At 51.3% G+C, this 21,531-nt stretch overlaps 1 protein-coding gene across 1 annotated transcript in view; it reads left to right on the top strand.

The window, feature by feature from the left end:
- Nucleotides 1-21,306, top strand: part of SMYD5 (SMYD family member 5) — a 37,535-nt gene extending 16,229 nt beyond the window's left edge. Inside the window, exons 5-12 of the mRNA XM_060247253.1 lie at nt 1,076-1,152; nt 2,683-2,789; nt 4,768-4,838; nt 7,744-7,850; nt 9,891-9,947; nt 10,074-10,168; nt 10,301-10,371; nt 20,865-21,306. Coding sequence (XP_060103236.1) covers nt 1,076-1,152; nt 2,683-2,789; nt 4,768-4,838; nt 7,744-7,850; nt 9,891-9,947; nt 10,074-10,168; nt 10,301-10,371; nt 20,865-21,006 — 727 coding nt within the window. The 3' untranslated portion in view covers nt 21,007-21,306. The remainder of the gene's footprint in view (nt 1-1,075; nt 1,153-2,682; nt 2,790-4,767; nt 4,839-7,743; nt 7,851-9,890; nt 9,948-10,073; nt 10,169-10,300; nt 10,372-20,864) is intronic.
- The last annotated feature ends 225 nt before the right edge of the window (nt 21,307-21,531 follow it).

Below are 21,531 nucleotides of genomic sequence, written 5' to 3'. Positions count from 1 at the left end.
GGGGAGGAAGGTAAAGGAGATTGTGAGCCGCTCTGAGACTCTTTGGAGTGGAGGGCGGGATATAAATCCAATATCTTCTTCTTCTCCAGGGGTCTCCAAAGAAGGACTGTGGTCTCTCTGTGTTAACCAGGTGCTGGGTTGGCAGAGGACCTTGCCTCAGAACTGGCATGAAGGGGGATTGGGAGTCCTGTTTCTCTCAAACAGGAACCCCTAAATTGAGCAGGTGGTGGCAGCGTGCCCTAGTGGCGGGAAGAAGATTAGCTCCATTCAGTTGGCAACTCAAAAGGGAGTTGACGGAACCGGGTCTGAAGGCAGAATCGGGCCAGTTCCATCACAGTGTCCTTCAGTCATGAAGGCCATTTAAGTCACAGAGAAGAAGAAGACTGCAGATTTATACCCGCCCTTCTCTGAATCAGAGACTCAGAGCGGCTCACAATGTCCTTTATCTTCAAAGATTTCAGGTTTTCACGGCTGGTAACATCATTAGGGTTTGTAGAGTCTTTCGGGATCAAGTGCCGTGTTCTACTGGAGAAAGTTTTCCTTCCAGACGTTTCGTTCTCAGCTGCGGAGAACATCCTCAGTGGCATTGCAGCCGGAGCAGGCGCTCAGACCTTCTTGGCTGCTGTGCATTGAGTGGGCACACTCATCTTCCTTTATCTTCCTCCCCCACAACAGACACCCTGTGAGGTGGGTGGGGCTGAGAGAGCTCTCCCAGAAGCTGCCCTTTCAAGGACAACCTCTGCCAGAGCTATGGCTGACCCAAGGCCATTGCAGCAGATGCAAGTGGAGGAGGGGGGGAATCAAACCAGGTTCTCCCAGATAAGAGTTCACATACTTAACCACTACACCGAACTGGCTCAGTAGAAGGGACCATGGCTCAGTAGAGCATCAGCTTCACATGCAGAAGGTCCCAGGTTCAGTCCCCGGAAGCTCCAATTAAAAAGGACCAGACCTCAGCCTGAGACCCTGGAGAACAGTTGCCAGTCTGAGGAGACAGTACTGGCTTTGATGGACCAAGGTCTGGTTCAGTAGAAGGCAATTTCAAGGCCAGGGGGGTTTTTTGTGTGTCTTCCAGCGTTGTCATAGATACCCCTGCTGGTCCTCTCAGCCAGCCTCTCGAGCCACTATACCTAGGCTTGCCTTGTGTCCTCTGTACGATTTTGATATCAAAAGCAATATTATAGCACTGGGGAAAAGTGCAGAAAAGGGCAACTAGAAAGTTTAAAGGGTTGGGACACTTTCCCTACGAAGAAAGGTTAAAACACTTGGGGCTCTTTAGCTTGGAGAAACATAGACTGCGGGTGCCATGATAGAGGATGACAAGATTATGCATGGGATAGAGAAGGCAGAGAAAGAAGTCCTTTTCTCCCTTCTCACAATAGAACTTGTGGACATTCTATGAAATTGCTGAGCGATCGGATTGAAATGGGTAAAAGGAAGTACTTCTTCACCCAAAGTGTGATTCAAAGATGGAATCACTGCCACAAGAGGTGGTGGAGGCTACAAGCATAGCCAGCTTCAAGGGGGGATTGGATATACATATGGAGCAGAGGTCCATCAGTGACTATTAGCACAAGGTATAGAACTCTGTCTGGGGCTGTGATGCTCTGTCTTCTGGGTGCTTGGGGGGCGCAGTGGGAGGGCTTCTAGTGTCTTGGCCCCACTGATGAACCTCCTGATGGCACCTGGAGTTTTTTGGCCACTCTGTGACACAGAGTGTTGGACTGGAAGGCCACTGGCCTGATCCAGCATGGCTTCTCTTCTGTTCTTATGTCTGGGGCAGTAATGCTCTGTATTCTTGGTGCTTGGGGGGCACAATGGGAGGGCTTCTAGTTTCCTTACCCCACTGGTGGACTTCCTGATGGCACCTGGGGTTTTTTGGCCACTGTGTGACACAGAGTGTTGGACTGGAGGGGCCATTGGTTTGATTCAACATGGCTTCTCTTATGTTCTTATGTGACACAGAGTGTTTGACTGGATGGGCCACTGGCCTGATCCAATACGGCTTCTCTTACATTCTTATGTCTGGGGCAGTGATGCTCTGTATTATTGGTGCTTTGGGGGCACAGTGGGAGGGCTTCTAGTGTCCTGGCCCCATTGATGGATCTCCTGATGGCACCTGAGGTTTTTTGGCCACTGTGTGCCACAGTGTTAGTCTAGATGGGCCATTGACCTGATCCAACATGGCTTCTCTTATGTTCTTATGAGACACAGAGTGTTAGACTGGATGGGCCACTGGCCTGATCCAACAGGGCTTCTCTTATGTTCTTATGAGACACAGAGTGTTGGACTGGATGGGCCATTAGTCTGATCCAACAGGGCTTCTCTTATGTTCTTATGAGACACAGAGTGTTGGATTGGATGGGCCACTGGCCTGATCCAACATGGCTTCTCTTATGTTCTTATGTGACACAGAGTGTTGGACTGGAGGGGCCATTGGCCTGACCCAACATGGCTTCTCTTATGAGACACAGAGTGTTGGACTGGATGGGCATTTGGCCTGATCCAACATGGCTTCTCTTATGTGACACAGAGTGTTGGACTGTATGGGCCACTGGCCTGATCCAACATGGCTTCTCTTATGTTCTTATGAGACGCAGAGTGTTGGACTGGATGGGCCATTGCCCTGATCCAACATGGCTTCTCTTTTGCTCTTATGACCCACTGATCACTGCTTGGCAGTATTAAATGTTCTTTTCCTTCCTGGGGTTGATTGGTTTTTCCAGGGCCAGCTGGAAGTCCTACGCCTGCTCTTCACAGAAGCGCTTTATGAAGAACACCTCAGCAGGGTGAGTCCCAAATTTCTGGTCTCCTTTTTCTTTCCAGGGCAGGGATAGGGAGCATTGGCTCTCCAGATGGTTTTTTTGCCTACAACTCCCATCAGCCCCAGCCAGCATGGCCAATGGCTGGGGCTGATGGGAGTTGTAGGCAAAAAAAAACATCTGGAGAGCCAGCGTTCCCTACCCCTGTTCTAGGAAAACTGTTCAGGCTACAGCTAGGATCCGCAACCCTTTGAGCCTCTCTGACACAGCGTGGTGGGTGGAGCCACAGAATGGCTCCCACAAAATGGTCACTGTAGAGGGTGGAGCCAGCTACAAAATGGCTGACCTTCAATCATGCAGTGCAGATCCTTGTGCTTGTGGTGGCAGCTGCCGCCAAATCAACGTTATTAAAAACCTTCACTGCCAGTCAGTGTTTCCTCTAAGCTGAGTTCGCGTCAGCTAGCTCACAGATTTTCAGCCTCCCGCTCACACATTTTTGTCTCAGCTCAAGAAGGATGACCCCCACAGCACACTCCTTGATGCAGGAGCTCACAACTTTAATGCCAGGAGCTCACAAAGTAGAATTTTTGCTCACAAGACTCTGCAGTTTAGAGGGAAGATGGCTGCCAGTTAGGGTTGCCAAGTCCAATTCAAGAAATATCTGGGGACTTTGGGGGTGGAGCTAGGAGACTTTGGGGGTGGAGCCAGGAGACATCGGGGCGGAGCCAGGAACAAGGGTGTGACAAGCATAATTGAACTCCAAGGGAGTTCTGGCCATCACATTTAAAGGAACCGCACACCTTTTTAAATGTCTTCCTTCCATAGGAAATAATGAAGGATAGGGGCACCTTCTTTTGGGGCTCATAGAATGGGACCCCCTGGTCCAATCGTTTTGAAACTTGGGAGATACTTTGGGGAGAGTCACTAGATACTATACAGAAAATTTGGTGCCTCTACCTCAAAAAACAGCTCCCCCAGAGCCCCCGAAACCTCCAGATCAATTCCCTATTATACCCTATGAGAATCAATCTCCACATAGAGAATAATGCTCAGCAGACGTGAGAGGATGCAAGGACTACAAGTCCCAGCATGCACCTCGCGAAGGGAGGCCGGACTGGAGTGAATAGCAGGCCGGCAGTGCGTGGGTCTTTGTAACTTGGAGGAAGGGAGAAGCCTGAAGCCAGGCAGGGAAAGAGACACGACGCCGTTCCACCCCCCCCACCCCCGCTATCAGATTTTTAGGGAGCGGGGGATTAGGCTGCTAATCCAGGGGTCCCCTGGCAGGGCAGGGGGGTTGGGAAGCCTCCTGCCAGTTAACCTCCACCTGGTCCCACCCACTTTCTGAGAATGCTTGGAGGGTGCCTGAAAAGGTGTTGAAGGCCACTGGTCAAGAGATTTCTCCACCGTCAATGGGCTCAATTATTTACCTGTTTGTCGGGGGACTCTGAACCAGTTTTTCTCCACTCGGCACTGGGTCAAAGTGATCAAAGAGAGGGAGCTGGGTCTCATTTTGTTATAGAATAGTTGGTTGTGAATAGTAGGCAATGCAGCTACGCCACAAGATTATGCACAGGAAACACTGTTTGGCCATAAAAGGGAAGAACGAAACTTAGTCTATGCTGAAATGGAGAACTGAAGCCTAACAGAGCAAATGAAAGCTAAAGTAACCTAACTGAAGAAACAAAAGTAGTGACCGGATAGCTTAAGGAAATGGGGAGGGGGGGAAACACGGTGTGTGTGTGTGCTAGATTGAACGGGATAGGGCAAGAAGATTGTGAGGCTGTTGACGGATTGGTCTGCAGAGCCAGGACAGGCGGGACAAGGGAAGCTTAATTTGAGCTGCACTGCGATCCAGGCTTCAGAGATTTGGGTGAGACTGCTTGCCTGGATCTCTCCTTGATTTGCAAATCATGAAATAAATGCTTGCTTCTTTGACCCAGGAGAGGTTTGGCTCTTGACGCAGGCAAGATTTACAGAGGGAACTTTGCTTTTCTTCTCCCAACAGTGGTTTTCCCCTGATGGCTTCCGCTCTCTGTTTGCCCTGGTGGGCACCAACGGCCAAGGAATGGGAACCAGGTGAGCGGAGGCTGGTTTTTGTTTATCGCTTTAAAACATTTGCAAGCTGCCGTTCTTCCTTACGTATCTGCAGGGGGCTTGCAGCACAGCTAAAATGCATTGAAACGTGCACATTAAAAACCCATCAAAGGCAAAATTTAAAATCACCATTCAGGCCTGCTAGTAAATGTTAACCAAATGTGGCCATTGGCACTTGTTGGCTTCTTGTCAGTTAGGTTGGCTTTTTGCATCCCCGGTCACCATGATCCCCGTTTTGCGATTCTGGTCTCATTTTGGCCACAGAATGAGGTGGTAGAGTCCCGTGGTGCTTGAATGGACTGTACCACTTAGGTGACTCCTCTTAGGGTTGTGTTTGCGTTCTGTCCCTACCAGGGCTTTTTTTTGTCGCAGGATCTCCTTTGCATATTAGGCCACGCCTCCCTGATGTAGCCAATCCTCCTGGAGCTTTCAGCAGGCCCTGTATGAAGAGCCCTGTAAGGAATTCTAGCAGGACCTCCTTTGCATATTAGGCCACACCCCCTGATGTAGCCAATCCTCCTGGAGCTCTCAGCAGGCCCTGTATGAAGAGCCCTGTAAGGAATTCTAGCAGGACCTCCTTTGCATATTAGGCCACACCCCCTGATGTAGCCAATCCTCCTGGAGCTTTCAGCAGGCCCTGTATGAAGAGCCCTGTAAGGAATTCTAGCAGGACCTCCTTTGCATATTAGGCCACGCCTCCCTGATGTAGCCAATCCTCCTGGAGCTTAAGTAGGCCTTTTGCGAAGAGCCCTATAAGCCTTTGGGGGATTGGCTACCTCAGGGGATGTGGCCTAATATGCAAAGGAGTTCCTGCTGTTAACCGGTTTTAAACATTCAACACAAAACCGATCGCAATTAACCAGGCAGAGACTTCTTGCTCAAAGTCCAAAAGGTTTATTTGTAAAGATCACACTGCAGATTGTGAGAGAGAGAGGCGCAGAGGCGGTCTCTCTGCCGTTTCCGCCCCAAGCTGTTGTTTTTTAAGCATTCCCCGACGCACGCGCCCCCCCCCCCCCCTGTCTCCCCCTGTGACCAGACCGGTCACCGACGCAGGGTGTGCAATCTAAACTACCCCCGGCCGCAAGGCAGCACCTTTTTCCCTTATATGGAAACTCTATACACAGATACGTATTACTTCACTACCTTATCTCTCCTGAGTGAGTCAAACTTCACACTAATTGGTTAACTCTGAGGTTTTTCTTCTTGTGGAACCCACAAATTGGTGGGGCCCCCTCACAATCTGCCTCGTGATAAGATACGCATGCCCAAAACCATCTTAAAGCGTCCGGTCCTGGCACCCCCCCTCCTCCCTTCGCATTCTTGCACTTTTCACCTAACGGTTTCTAAGGCAACTACATTTCCTACCTTTGGCTTAAACCCCTACACGCACAAATAAGCAAGCCAGCATGCAAGAGTTCCAATATGTAAGAATAATATGGGTAATATAAACAGTGGTTTTGCATTTGAGGCTTTCCTGAGTGAGTCAGACTTGGCCCTATTATTTCAACACTGCCACAAAAAAGCCCTGGTCCCTACCAACTGCCACTGCAGCAGCAGCTAGAGAGAGAGGGAGATGGCAGGTTGCCAGTTCAAATCCAGCGGCTTCTTTATTAACACCTTATTTACGACTGCACTGTTGCTTTGGTTTGTTGGATTTGAGTTTCTGTTTTCGAGCAGTGGCATAAAAATAATTTTAAAAAGTGCTTCATCCATGAACGGCACTTGAGTAGCCTTTGGAATGCCATGGTGTCTGAGTTTGGCAGCTCTCCTCCCCCGCAGTGGCAAAACAAGCTGAGCTGGTGTGGTGTGGTGTGGTGTGTGGTACAGCGGTGAGACTAGTGAGTCAACAACGGCGGAGGAATGGGTTTGAATCTCTGCAGTGTCGTGAAGCTCACTGTCTGACCTGAGGCTGCTCATTTTCTCTCAGCCTGACCCACTTCGGAGAGCGGGGGGAGGGGGGCGGTTCCCAGCATTTTTGACCATGCAGACTCCTGTGAAATTCTGACACAGCGGGCTAGGTGAAGCCACAAAATGGCTGCCGCAGCTTCCCTTCCGACACACAGCGAAGATTCTTGTGGAGTTTTTTTTTTTTAAAATCTGCATAGCCAATCAAATCTCCAGTCAGAAGCCTTTGCTAGTCAAAAGCCCCACCCACTTTTGAAAAGTTCCTGATGGGAGCCAGGGGTGGAATTCTAGCAGGAACTCCTTTGCATATTAGGCCACACACCCCGGATGTAGCCAATCCTCCTAGAGCTTACAAAAAAGAGCCTTGTACTCTCTCGGAATATTGGCTACATCAGGGAGGTGTGGCCTAATATGCAAAGGAGCTCCTGCTATAATTCCAACCCTGATGGGAGTAAAGAAAGGAGCCTGCAGTACCCACAGGGACAACGTCAGGGACCCTTGAGTCATTGTGAGGCTACAGTAGGGGAGAGAAGAGCTTTCTAAGCTCCCCCCAAGCTCCTTGGTGTAGTGGTTAAGTGTGCGGACTTATCTGGAAGACCCGGGTTTGATTCCCCACTCCTCCACTTGCAGCTGCTGGAATGGCCTTGGGTTGTCCTTGAAAGGTTGTCTGGCAGAGCTGTCCTTGAAAGGGCAGCTGCTGGCATAGCTCTCTCAGCCCCACCCACCTCACAGGGTGTACGTTATAGGGGGGAAGGAAGGGAAAGAAGATTGTGAGCACCTCTGGGTCTCTGAGATTCGGAGTGGACGGCGGGATATAAATCCAATATCATCGTCATCTTCTTCTTGCGGGACGAACAGGAGCCTACTGCGATGATAAAAGCGGTCTGCCTCGTCAGGTTGTCGTACGTGAAGTACTTGGGATGTTCTGCATTATTGGATCTATGACCCATTCTCTCCCTTTTGTCCTCTCCCCCCCTCCCAGCTCCTTAAGCCAGTGGGTCCACGCCTGCGATGCCCTGGAACTTCCCCCCCAGGAGCGAGAGCAGTTGGACGCTTTCATAGACCAGCTTTACAAGGACATTGAGAAAGGTGGGTCCTCTTGATAGACCAAGCAAAGCGACGGGGTGGCAGCAACCGAATGGGTAGCCGTGGTCACGCTTAGTGGACGGCTGTTCGCCATCACTAGATGCCCTTCTATACAGTGTGCAGCCGCAATTTTAGAAAGGCCAACGCCATGCTGGGGATTATTAGGAAGGGAACTGAACAAAGCAGGAGTCAAGTGGCACCTTTAAGAACCTACATAAAAATTGGTTGGTCTTAGAATTGCCACTTGACTCCCGCTTTGTTCAGCTGCTTCAGACCTACACGGCTGCCGCCCGCCTGGATCTAGCTACACAGGAAGGGAATTGAAAATTATATGCCAATAATATACTGAGTTCGGTACAAGGTGCTGGTTAGTACCTTTAAAGCCCTATCTGGCCTAGGGCCTGCCTACCTTAGGGACCATCTCTCCCCACATGTTCGCCAGAGAGTACTACGATCGGGTTCTCAAAACCTGCTTGTAATCCCCGGGCCGAAGGAGGCCCGTCTGAAATCCACCAGGGACAGGGCCTTCTCGGTAACGGCGCCTTGCTGGTGGAACCAGCTGCCGGAAGAGGGGAGGGCCCTGCGGGACCTAGGGCAGTTCCGCGGGGCCTGTAAGACAGCCCTCTTCCGGCTGGCCTATAACTAACTGACGTTGGAAACTCTCTGGAAGGTTGTAGTGTATCATTTTGACAAATCGCTTGTTCTATATGTTTTATTATCACTGTTTTAAATGGTCTAAATTGATGTATTTTTAAAGCCATTGCTGTAAATTGATGTATTTTAAAGCCAAACGTTATGTTAGATTTTATATGTCGTGAGCCGCCCTGAGCCGCTTCGGCGAGAAGGGCGGGATATAAATTGAAATAAACTGAAACTGAAAACAAATCAGCCGGTATCATAATGCCCCTACATAGGTCGACGTCCTTTGGAGTACTGTGTACATTTCTGGTCACTGCACCTCAAAAAGGATATTGTAGCATCGGAAAAAATGCAGAAAAGGGCAACTAGAATGATTAAAGGGTTGGAACACTTTCCCTGTGAAGAAAGGTTAAAACGCTTGGGGCTCTTTAGCTTGGAGAAACGTCGACTGCGGGGTGACGTGATAGAGGTTTACAAGATTATGCATGCGATGGAGAAGGTAGAGAAAGAAGTCCTTTTCTCCCTTTCTCACAATACGAGAACTCGTGGACATTCCATGAAATTGCTGAGCAGTCGGGTTAGAACGGATAAAAGGAAGTCCTTCTTCACCCAAAGGGGTGATTAACCTGTGGAATTCACTGCCACAGGAGGTGATGGGGGCTGCAAGCATAGCCAGCTTCAAGAGGGGATTGGCTAAGCATGGGGAGTAGAGGTCCATCAGTGGCTATTAGCCACAGCGTATCGTTGGAACTCTTTCTGAGGCAGTGATGCTCCGTATTCTTGGTGCTTGGGTGGGGGGCAACAGTGGGAGAGCTTCTAGTGTCCTGGCCCCACTGATGGACCTCTGATGGCACTTTGGGGTTTTTTGGCCACTGTGTGACACAGGGTGTTGGACTGGATGGGCCACTGGCCTGATCCAACAGGGCTTCTCTTATGTGACACAGAGTGTTGGACTGGAGGGGCCGCTGGCCTGATCCAACAGGGCTTCTCTTATGTGACACAGAGTGTTGGAGTGGATGGGCCACTGGCCTGATCCAACAGGGCTTCTCTTATGTTCTTATGTGACACAGAGTGTTGGACTGGATGGGCCATTGGCCTGATCCAACATGGCTTCTCTTCTGTTCTTATGTGACACAGAGTGTTGGACTGGATGGGCCATTGGCCTGATCCAACATGGCTTCTCTTCTGTTCTTATGTGACACAGAGTGTTGCACTGGAGGGGCCACTGACCTGATCCAACATGGCTTCTCTTATGTTCTTATGTTAGATGACCCTGGAGGCCCCTTCCAACTGTATGATTCCAACTGTAGGCTTCAGCCTTTTTCTTTGGTGTTCCAGCTTTCCAAGGAGCAGTTCCCGGGCGTGAGTGTTGCTAGCCTCTCCCTTTCTCTCTTTTCGATTCAGAGACAGGAGAGTTCCTCAATTGCGAGGGGTCCGGCCTCTTTGTGCTGCAAAGCTGTTGTAAGTACAGAGAAAGCGATACCCTGTTCAGGATCACTGGTTTATTTTATTTTGGGGGAAATGATCGCACAGGACTAGCGCCTTGCACTGACTCTAAAGCCTGGCCCCTTGTTTTTTTTCTTCCAGGCAACCACAGCTGCATTCCCAACGCCGAGGCCTCGTTCCCAGACAACAATTTCTTGCTCCACCTGACAGCCTTGGAAGATATCCAGCCCGGGGAGGTAAGAGGGCAACAGCTCCTGCTTGAGAGTCCCGGCAACATCTGCCCCGGACAGATCTGCTGGTCTCTTTTAGAGCCGGTGTGTTGTAGTGGTTAAGAGCAGCGGATTCTAATTTCGCTTCTGCCCGCACAGGAGATCTGCATCAGCTACCTCGACTGCTGTCAGCGAGAGAGGAGCCGCCACAGCCGGCACAAGGCGCTCCGGTAAGAGCAGAGCCTGCCGTGTGCGTGGCGGAGGTGGGAGCTGGTGACAGGACTGCAGGACAGCCCCCTGCCCCAAGGAGCTCACAGTTCTGTGTTCTGATGACAGGGAGGGCCAGGGCGGGATGGGAAAGGATAGAGAAGTCAGACGAGTGGGGGGAAGAATGTCCATTCATCTGCTTAGATGATGATGATGATGATAATAATAATAATAATAATAATAAATTTTTATTTACATCCCGCCCTCCCCGCCTAGGCAGGCTCAGGGCGGCTTACAGGACATGGAATGAACCATGATTATAACAATACATTATATAATAAAATACAATAAAAACATTAATAAATTAATTAAAAAACCACTACAGTTAAAGGTGCTACCGTACAACGCGGCATATACGTATATATCAGATGGCTAGTTGTCACTTCAGGATTCCATCTTATAGGCCATTTGAAAAAGGACAGTTCTGCAGGCCCTGCGGGACTGATTATAGTCTCGCAGGGCCCGTACCTCTTCTGGTAGTTGATTCCGCCAATGGGGGGCCGTTATTGAGAAGGCCCTTCTCCCGCGTTGTTTTCAGTTTGGCCTCTCTTGGTCCAGGGATTTTTAAGAGATTTTCGGAGCTAGATCTCAGTGCTCTCTGGGGGATATATGGAGAGAGGCGGTCCCTGAGGTAGGCAGGTCCTCGGCCATATAGGGCTTTAAAGGTAATAACCAGCACCTTGTAACGAACTCGGAACACAATTGGCAGCCAGTGCAGCTCCCGCAACCTAGGCTGCACGTGCTCCCACCGAGGTAGTCCCACTAACAGCCTGGCTGCTGCATTCTGCACTAGCTGTCGTTTCCGAGTTCGGTACAGGGGCAGCCCCATGTAGAGATGTGATTGCTGATGGGTAAAATGTTTTGCAAAAAGAGGTGGGGTTTTAGGACTTTAGTCAGACGGGAAGGGGGGTGAATGGGGTGTCTCCTGGAGGAGTTGTAGGGAGGGTGCTGCCCCATAGGGGAGGGACGGTGGCTCAGTGGGAGAGAAGGTAAGCAGAAAGTCCCAGGTTCGATCCCCGGCATCTCCAACTACAAAGGGTCCAGGCAAGGAGGTGTGGAAAACCTCAGCTTGAGGTCCTGGAGAGCCGCTGCCAGTCTGAGTAGACAAGACTGACTTTGATGGACCGAGGCAGGTCTGATTCAGTAGAAGGCAGCTTCATAGTTCATGGGGAGGGATGGTGGCTCAGGGGTAGAGCATCTGTTTGGTAAGCAGAAGGTCCCAGGTTCAATCCCCGACATCTCCAACTAAAAAGGGTCCAGGGAAATAGGCATGAAAAACCTCAGCTTGAGGTCCTGGAGAGACACTGCCAGTCTGAGTAGACAAGACTGACTTTGATGGACCGAGAGGGGTCTGCTTCAGTAGAAGGCAGCTTCATATGTTCATATGCCTAAGGGGAGGGACGGTGGCTTAGTGGTAGAGCATCTGCTTGGTAAGCAGAAGGTCCCAGGTTCAATCCCCAGCATCTCCAAAAAAGGGTCCAGGCAAATAGGTATGAAAAACCTCAGCTTGAGACCCTGGAGAGCCGCTGCCAGTCTGAGAAGACAAGACTGACTTTGATGGACCAAAGAGGGTCTGATTCAGTAGAAGGCAGCTTCATAGTTCATGGGGAGGGATGGTGGCTCAGGGGTAGAGCATCTGCTTGGTAAGCAGAAGGTCCCAGGTTCAATCCCCAGCATCTCCAACTAAAAAGGGTCCAGGCAAGGAGGCGTGAAAAAACCTCAGCTTGAGGTCCTGGAGAGACACTGCCAGTCTGAGTAGACAAGACTGACTTTGATGGACCGAGAGGGGTCTGCTTCAGTAGAAGGCAGCTTCATATGTTCATATGCCTAAGGGGAGGGACGGTGGCTTAGTGGTAGAGCATCTGCTTGGTAAGCAGAAGGTCCCAGGTTCAATCCCCAGCATCTCCAAAAAAGGGTCCAGGCAAATAGGTATGAAAAACCTCAGCTTGAGACCCTGGAGAGCCGCTGCCAGTCTGAGAAGACAAGACTGACTTTGATGGACCAAAGAGGGTCTGATTCAGTAGAAGGCAGCTTCATAGTTCATGGGGAGGGATGGTGGCTCAGGGGTAGAGCATCTGCTTGGTAAGCAGAAGGTCCCAGGTTCAATCCCCAGCATCTCCAACTAAAAAGGGTCCAGGCAAGGAGGCGTGAAAAAACCTCAGCTTGAGGTCCTGGAGAGACACTGCCAGTCTGAGTAGACAAGACTGACTTTGATGGACCGAGAGGGGTCTGCTTCAGTAGAAGGCAGCTTCATATGTTCATATGCCTAAGGGGAGGGACGGTGGCTTAGTGGTAGAGCATCTGCTTGGTAAGCAGAAGGTCCCAGGTTCAATCCCCAGCATCTCCAAAAAAGGGTCCAGGCAAATAGGTATGAAAAACCTCAGCTTGAGACCCTGGAGAGCCGCTGCCAGTCTGAGAAGACAAGACTGACTTTGATGGACCAAAGAGGGTCTGATTCAGTAGAAGGCAGCTTCATAGTTCATGGGGAGGGATGGTGGCTCAGGGGTAGAGCATCTGCTTGGTAAGCAGAAGGTCCCAGGTTCAATCCCCAGCATCTCCAACTAAAAAGGGTCCAGGCAAGGAGGCGTGAAAAAACCTCAGCTTGAGGTCCTGGAGAGACACTGCCAGTCTGAGTAGACAAGACTGACTTTGATGGACCGAGAGGGGTCTGCTTCAGTAGAAGGCAGCTTCATATGTTCATATGCCTAAGGGGAGGGACGGTGGCTTAGTGGTAGAGCATCTGCTTGGTAAGCAGAAGGTCCCAGGTTCAATCCCCAGCATCTCCAAAAAAGGGTCCAGGCAAATAGGTATGAAAAACCTCAGCTTGAGACCCTGGAGAGCCGCTGCCAGTCTGAGAAGACAAGACTGACTTTGATGGACCAAAGAGGGTCTGATTCAGTAGAAGGCAGCTTCATAGTTCATGGGGAGGGATGGTGGCTCAGGGGTAGAGCATCTGCTTGGTAAGCAGAAGGTCCCAGGTTCAATCCCCAGCATCTCCAACTAAAAAGGGTCCAGGCAAGGAGGCGTGAAAAAACCTCAGCTTGAGGTCCTGGAGAGACACTGCCAGTCTGAGTAGACAAGACTGACTTTGATGGACCGAGAGGGGTCTGCTTCAGTAGAAGGCAGCTTCATATGTTCATATGCCTAAGGGGAGGGACGGTGGCTTAGTGGTAGAGCATCTGCTTGGTAAGCAGAAGGTCCCAGGTTCAATCCCCAGCATCTCCAAAAAAGGGTCCAGGCAAATAGGTATGAAAAACCTCAGCTTGAGACCCTGGAGAGCCGCTGCCAGTCTGAGAAGACAAGACTGACTTTGATGGACCAAAGAGGGTCTGATTCAGTAGAAGGCAGCTTCATAGTTCATGGGGAGGGATGGTGGCTCAGGGGTAGAGCATCTGCTTGGTAAGCAGAAGGTCCCAGGTTCAATCCCCAGCATCTCCAACTAAAAAGGGTCCAGGCAAGGAGGCGTGAAAAAACCTCAGCTTGAGGTCCTGGAGAGACACTGCCAGTCTGAGTAGACAAGACTGACTTTGATGGACCGAGAGGGGTCTGCTTCAGTAGAAGGCAGCTTCATATGTTCATATGCCTAAGGGGAGGGACGGTGGCTTAGTGGTAGAGCATCTGCTTGGTAAGCAGAAGGTCCCAGGTTCAATCCCCAGCATCTCCAAAAAAGGGTCCAGGCAAATAGGTATGAAAAACCTCAGCTTGAGACCCTGGAGAGCCGCTGCCAGTCTGAGAAGACAAGACTGACTTTGATGGACCAAAGAGGGTCTGATTCAGTAGAAGGCAGCTTCATAGTTCATGGGGAGGGATGGTGGCTCAGGGGTAGAGCATCTGCTTGGTAAGCAGAAGGTCCCAGGTTCAATCCCCAGCATCTCCAACTAAAAAGGGTCCAGGCAAGGAGGCGTGAAAAAACCTCAGCTTGAGGTCCTGGAGAGACACTGCCAGTCTGAGTAGACAAGACTGACTTTGATGGACCGAGAGGGGTCTGCTTCAGTAGAAGGCAGCTTCATATGTTCATATGCCTAAGGGGAGGGACGGTGGCTTAGTGGTAGAGCATCTGCTTGGTAAGCAGAAGGTCCCAGGTTCAATCCCCAGCATCTCCAAAAAAGGGTCCAGGCAAATAGGTATGAAAAACCTCAGCTTGAGACCCTGGAGAGCCGCTGCCAGTCTGAGAAGACAAGACTGACTTTGATGGACCAAAGAGGGTCTGATTCAGTAGAAGGCAGCTTCATAGTTCATGGGGAGGGATGGTGGCTCAGGGGTAGAGCATCTGCTTGGTAAGCAGAAGGTCCCAGGTTCAATCCCCAGCATCTCCAACTAAAAAGGGTCCAGGCAAGGAGGCGTGAAAAAACCTCAGCTTGAGGTCCTGGAGAGACACTGCCAGTCTGAGTAGACAAGACTGACTTTGATGGACCGAGAGGGGTCTGCTTCAGTAGAAGGCAGCTTCATATGTTCATATGCCTAAGGGGAGGGACGGTGGCTTAGTGGTAGAGCATCTGCTTGGTAAGCAGAAGGTCCCAGGTTCAATCCCCAGCATCTCCAAAAAAGGGTCCAGGCAAATAGGTATGAAAAACCTCAGCTTGAGACCCTGGAGAGCCGCTGCCAGTCTGAGAAGACAAGACTGACTTTGATGGACCAAAGAGGGTCTGATTCAGTAGAAGGCAGCTTCATAGTTCATGGGGAGGGATGGTGGCTCAGGGGTAGAGCATCTGCTTGGTAAGCAGAAGGTCCCAGGTTCAATCCCCAGCATCTCCAACTAAAAAGGGTCCAGGCAAGGAGGCGTGAAAAAACCTCAGCTTGAGGTCCTGGAGAGACACTGCCAGTCTGAGTAGACAAGACTGACTTTGATGGACCGAGAGGGGTCTGCTTCAGTAGAAGGCAGCTTCATATGTTCATATGCCTAAGGGGAGGGACGGTGGCTTAGTGGTAGAGCATCTGCTTGGTAAGCAGAAGGTCCCAGGTTCAATCCCCAGCATCTCCAAAAAAGGGTCCAGGCAAATAGGTATGAAAAACCTCAGCTTGAGACCCTGGAGAGCCGCTGCCAGTCTGAGAAGACAAGACTGACTTTGATGGACCAAAGAGGGTCTGATTCAGTAGAAGGCAGCTTCATAGTTCATGGGGAGGGATGGTGGCTCAGGGGTAGAGCATCTGCTTGGTAAGCAGAAGGTCCCAGGTTCAATCCCCAGCATCTCCAACTAAAAAGGGTCCAGGCAAGGAGGCGTGAAAAAACCTCAGCTTGAGGTCCTGGAGAGACACTGCCAGTCTGAGTAGACAAGACTGACTTTGATGGACCGAGAGGGGTCTGCTTCAGTAGAAGGCAGCTTCATATGTTCATATGCCTAAGGGGAGGGACGGTGGCTTAGTGGTAGAGCATCTGCTTGGTAAGCAGAAGGTCCCAGGTTCAATCCCCAGCATCTCCAAAAAAGGGTCCAGGCAAATAGGTATGAAAAACCTCAGCTTGAGACCCTGGAGAGCCGCTGCCAGTCTGAGAAGACAAGACTGACTTTGATGGACCAAAGAGGGTCTGATTCAGTAGAAGGCAGCTTCATAGTTCATGGGGAGGGATGGTGGCTCAGGGGTAGAGCATCTGCTTGGTAAGCAGAAGGTCCCAGGTTCAATCCCCAGCATCTCCAACTAAAAAGGGTCCAGGCAAGGAGGCGTGAAAAAACCTCAGCTTGAGGTCCTGGAGAGACACTGCCAGTCTGAGTAGACAAGACTGACTTTGATGGACCGAGAGGGGTCTGCTTCAGTAGAAGGCAGCTTCATATGTTCATATGCCTAAGGGGAGGGACGGTGGCTTAGTGGTAGAGCATCTGCTTGGTAAGCAGAAGGTCCCAGGTTCAATCCCCAGCATCTCCAAAAAAGGGTCCAGGCAAATAGGTATGAAAAACCTCAGCTTGAGACCCTGGAGAGCCGCTGCCAGTCTGAGAAGACAAGACTGACTTTGATGGACCAAAGAGGGTCTGATTCAGTAGAAGGCAGCTTCATAGTTCATGGGGAGGGATGGTGGCTCAGGGGTAGAGCATCTGCTTGGTAAGCAGAAGGTCCCAGGTTCAATCCCCAGCATCTCCAACTAAAAAGGGTCCAGGCAAGGAGGCGTGAAAAAACCTCAGCTTGAGGTCCTGGAGAGACACTGCCAGTCTGAGTAGACAAGACTGACTTTGATGGACCGAGAGGGGTCTGCTTCAGTAGAAGGCAGCTTCATATGTTCATATGCCTAAGGGGAGGGACGGTGGCTTAGTGGTAGAGCATCTGCTTGGTAAGCAGAAGGTCCCAGGTTCAATCCCCAGCATCTCCAAAAAAGGGTCCAGGCAAATAGGTATGAAAAACCTCAGCTTGAGACCCTGGAGAGCCGCTGCCAGTCTGAGAAGACAAGACTGACTTTGATGGACCAAAGAGGGTCTGATTCAGTAGAAGGCAGCTTCATAGTTCATGGGGAGGGATGGTGGCTCAGGGGTAGAGCATCTGCTTGGTAAGCAGAAGGTCCCAGGTTCAATCCCCAGCATCTCCAACTAAAAAGGGTCCAGGCAAGGAGGCGTGAAAAAACCTCAGCTTGAGGTCCTGGAGAGACACTGCCAGTCTGAGTAGACAAGACTGACTTTGATGGACCGAGAGGGGTCTGCTTCAGTAGAAGGCAGCTTCATATGTTCATATGCCTAAGGGGAGGGACGGTGGCTTAGTGGTAGAGCATCTGCTTGGTAAGCAGAAGGTCCCAGGTTCAATCCCCAGCATCTCCAAAAAAGGGTCCAGGCAAATAGGTATGAAAAACCTCAGCTTGAGACCCTGGAGAGCCGCTGCCAGTCTGAGAAGACAAGACTGACTTTGATGGACCAAAGAGGGTCTGATTCAGTAGAAGGCAGCTTCATAGTTCATGGGGAGGGATGGTGGCTCAGGGGTAGAGCATCTGCTTGGTAAGCAGAAGGTCCCAGGTTCAATCCCCAGCATCTCCAACTAAAAAGGGTCCAGGCAAGGAGGCGTGAAAAAACCTCAGCTTGAGGTCCTGGAGAGACACTGCCAGTCTGAGTAGACAAGACTGACTTTGATGGACCGAGAGGGGTCTGCTTCAGTAGAAGGCAGCTTCATATGTTCATATGCCTAAGGGGAGGGACGGTGGCTTAGTGGTAGAGCATCTGCTTGGTAAGCAGAAGGTCCCAGGTTCAATCCCCAGCATCTCCAAAAAAGGGTCCAGGCAAATAGGTATGAAAAACCTCAGCTTGAGACCCTGGAGAGCCGCTGCCAGTCTGAGAAGACAAGACTGACTTTGATGGACCAAAGAGGGTCTGATTCAGTAGAAGGCAGCTTCATAGTTCATGGGGAGGGATGGTGGCTCAGGGGTAGAGCATCTGCTTGGTAAGCAGAAGGTCCCAGGTTCAATCCCCAGCATCTCCAACTAAAAAGGGTCCAGGCAAGGAGGCGTGAAAAAACCTCAGCTTGAGGTCCTGGAGAGACACTGCCAGTCTGAGTAGACAAGACTGACTTTGATGGACCGAGAGGGGTCTGCTTCAGTAGAAGGCAGCTTCATATGTTCATATGCCTAAGGGGAGGGACGGTGGCTTAGTGGTAGAGCATCTGCTTGGTAAGCAGAAGGTCCCAGGTTCAATCCCCAGCATCTCCAAAAAAGGGTCCAGGCAAATAGGTATGAAAAACCTCAGCTTGAGACCCTGGAGAGCCGCTGCCAGTCTGAGAAGACAAGACTGACTTTGATGGACCAAAGAGGGTCTGATTCAGTAGAAGGCAGCTTCATAGTTCATGGGGAGGGATGGTGGCTCAGGGGTAGAGCATCTGCTTGGTAAGCAGAAGGTCCCAGGTTCAATCCCCAGCATCTCCAACTAAAAAGGGTCCAGGCAAGGAGGCGTGAAAAAACCTCAGCTTGAGGTCCTGGAGAGACACTGCCAGTCTGAGTAGACAAGACTGACTTTGATGGACCGAGAGGGGTCTGCTTCAGTAGAAGGCAGCTTCATATGTTCATATGCCTAAGGGGAGGGACGGTGGCTTAGTGGTAGAGCATCTGCTTGGTAAGCAGAAGGTCCCAGGTTCAATCCCCAGCATCTCCAAAAAAGGGTCCAGGCAAATAGGTATGAAAAACCTCAGCTTGAGACCCTGGAGAGCCGCTGCCAGTCTGAGAAGACAAGACTGACTTTGATGGACCAAAGAGGGTCTGATTCAGTAGAAGGCAGCTTCATAGTTCATGGGGAAGGATGGTGGCTCAGGGGTAGAGCATCTGCTTGGTAAGCAGAAGGTCCCAGGTTCAATCCCCAGCATCTCCAACTAAAAAGGGTCCAGGCAAGGAGGCGTGAAAAAACCTCAGCTTGAGGTCCTGGAGAGACACTGCCAGTCTGAGTAGACAAGACTGACTTTGATGGACCGAGAGGGGTCTGCTTCAGTAGAAGGCAGCTTCATATGTTCATATGCCTAAGGGGAGGGACGGTGGCTTAGTGGTAGAGCATCTGCTTGGTAAGCAGAAGGTCCCAGGTTCAATCCCCAGCATCTCCAAAAAAGGGTCCAGGCAAATAGGTATGAAAAACCTCAGCTTGAGACCCTGGAGAGCCGCTGCCAGTCTGAGAAGACAAGACTGACTTTGATGGACCAAAGAGGGTCTGATTCAGTAGAAGGCAGCTTCATAGTTCATGGGGAGGGATGGTGGCTCAGGGGTAGAGCATCTGCTTGGTAAGCAGAAGGTCCCAGGTTCAATCCCCAGCATCTCCAAAAAAGGGTCCAGGCAAATAGGTATGAAAAACCTCAGCTTGAGACCCTGGAGAGCCGCTGCCAGTCTGAGAAGACAAGACTGACTTTGATGGACCAAAGAGGGTCTGATTCAGTAGAAGGCAGCTTCATATCTAGGCCAGGACAGCTCCCTAGATTGCATCCCCTTTTCTGGCTAGCAGGTATCCAATGAAGCAAAGCTGGAGCACCTTTTCTAGGAGGAACGGCTGAAGCGTCTGGGGCTTTTCAGTTTAGAAAAGAGACGACTAAGGGAGGGACACGAGAGCGGTTTATAAAACGATGCCTGGAGGGGAGAGAGTGGGCGGAGAGAACTTCTTCTCTCTCTCTTCAAATACTAGCGTTCAAGGGCATCCAATGAGGCTGATGGGCGGTAAGTTCAGGACGGACAAAAGGAGAAACACAGAGAGTGACACAGAGGGTGATTCCAATGTAGTGATGGCCACAGGAATAGACAGCTTGAGAAGGGGATTAGCAAGATGCGTGGAGGAGAGGTCTGTCAATGGCTCCTGGCCAAGGTGGCTGAGGGGGACCTCCACATTCAGAGGCACTGAGCCTCTGAACCCCAGAGAAAGGAAGCTACATCACGGGAAGGCCTCGGCCTCTCTGCCAAGCTGTTGGCCCTCCAGAGGAACTGGTTGGCCACTGTGTGAGACAGGAGGCTGGACTAGATGGACCCTCACTGGTCTGATCCAGCAGGGCTCTTCTGATGTTCTTCTCAGGGGAAGGCCTCAGCCTCTCTGCCCTGTTGTTGGCCCTCCAGAGGTACTGGTTGGCCCCTGTGTGAGACAGCAGGCTGGACTAGATGGACCCTCCCTCGTCTGATCCAGCAGGGCTCTTCTGATGTTCTTCACAGGGGAAGACCTCGGCCTCTCTGCCCTGCTGTTGGCCTTCCAGAGGAACTGGCTGGCCACTGTGTGAGACAGCAGGCTGGACTAGATGGACCCTCCCTGGTCTGATCCAGCAGGGCTCTTCTGATGTTCTTCTAAGGGGAAGGCGTCAGCCTCTCTGCCCTGTTGTTGGCCCTCCAGAGGAGCTGGTTGGCCACTGTGTGAGACAGGAGGCTGGACTAGATGGACCCTCACTGGTCTGACCCAGCAGGGCTCTTCTGATGTTCTTCTCAGGGGAAGGCCTCGGCCTCTTTGCCCTGCTGTTGGCCCTCCAGAGGAACTGGCTGGCCACTGTGTGAGACAGGAGGCTGGACTAGAGGGACCCTCACTGGTCTGATCCAGCAGGGCTCTTCTGATGTTCTTCTCAGGAGAAGGCCTCGGCCTCTCTGCCCTGTTGTTGGCCCTCCAGAGGAACAGGTTGGCCACTGTGTGAGACAGGAGACTGGACTAGATGAACCCTCCCTCGTCTGATCCAGCAGGGCTCTTCTGATGTTCTTCACAGGGGAAGACCTCGGCCTCTCTGCCCTGTTGTTGGCCCTCCAGAGGAACTGTCTGGCCACTGTGTGAGACAGGAGGCTGGACTAGATGGTCCCTCCCTGGTCTGATCCAGCAGGGCTCTTCTGATGTTCTTATCAGGGGAAGGCCTCGGCCTCTCTGCCCTGTTGTTGGCCCTCCAGAGGAACTGGCTGGCCAGTGTGTGAGACAGGAGGCTGGACTAGATGGACCCTCACTGGTCTGATCCAGCAGGGCTCTTCTGAGGTTCTTGATGAACCAGGAGTCTGATTCCGTAGAGAGCAGCTTCCAGAGTCCTGCTGACGGCAGCCCTTTCTCCCCTCCCTCCCCAGGGAAAATTACCTGTTTATCTGCTCCTGTCCAAAGTGCCTGGCCCAAGCCGATGACCCCGACGTGACATCGGAAGAGGAGGAAGAAGAAGGCGAAGGGGAGCCAGACGACGCAGAGCTGGAGGACGAGATGACAGACGTTTGATCCCGGGGCCTGGGGTGGGCTGGGGGCTCGTAAGGCAGCGGCGCTGTCATTTCAGGACTTGGGCAGGGGACGGTGCTGCCGGCCGAAGGAAGGACTGCGGCCTCCCAGAGAGGAGCACGGAGGAAGGAGGAAGAGCGCGTTCCATGTCCTTCTTGCTCTTCTGGGCAGGCGTCTCTTCTCCGATGGCAAAAGAGGGCTACCTCTTGACTCTTAGCCACAGACATTCCCCCCGCTCAACATGGCCTTCCGGCAGGGGAGGAACAGTGTGGTTGGGTGCAGTAAATATTTTGCCATGCAAAACCACTTTTTTCCCTTTCCCTTTTGAGCCAGTCGAAATGAACCAGGGGACAAACCTTGCCGTTCATGGGGGATCTGTTGAAATCAGAAGATGATGATATTGGATTTATATCCCGCCCTACGTTGTGAATCTCAGGCTGTGATCCCGCTTGCTAAATCACGCAGTGCCAATCCACTTTGAGTCCACTTTTCAGCTGGATTTTACTGTATGAACTGGCAAAATACGTG

The sequence above is a fragment of the Heteronotia binoei genome, chromosome 9, assembly GCF_032191835.1.
Source record: "Heteronotia binoei isolate CCM8104 ecotype False Entrance Well chromosome 9, APGP_CSIRO_Hbin_v1, whole genome shotgun sequence".
NCBI lineage: Eukaryota > Metazoa > Chordata > Lepidosauria > Squamata > Gekkonidae > Heteronotia > Heteronotia binoei.
The sequence above is the reverse complement of the archived record's forward strand: the minus strand, read 5'-3'. Positions and strand labels throughout refer to the sequence as shown.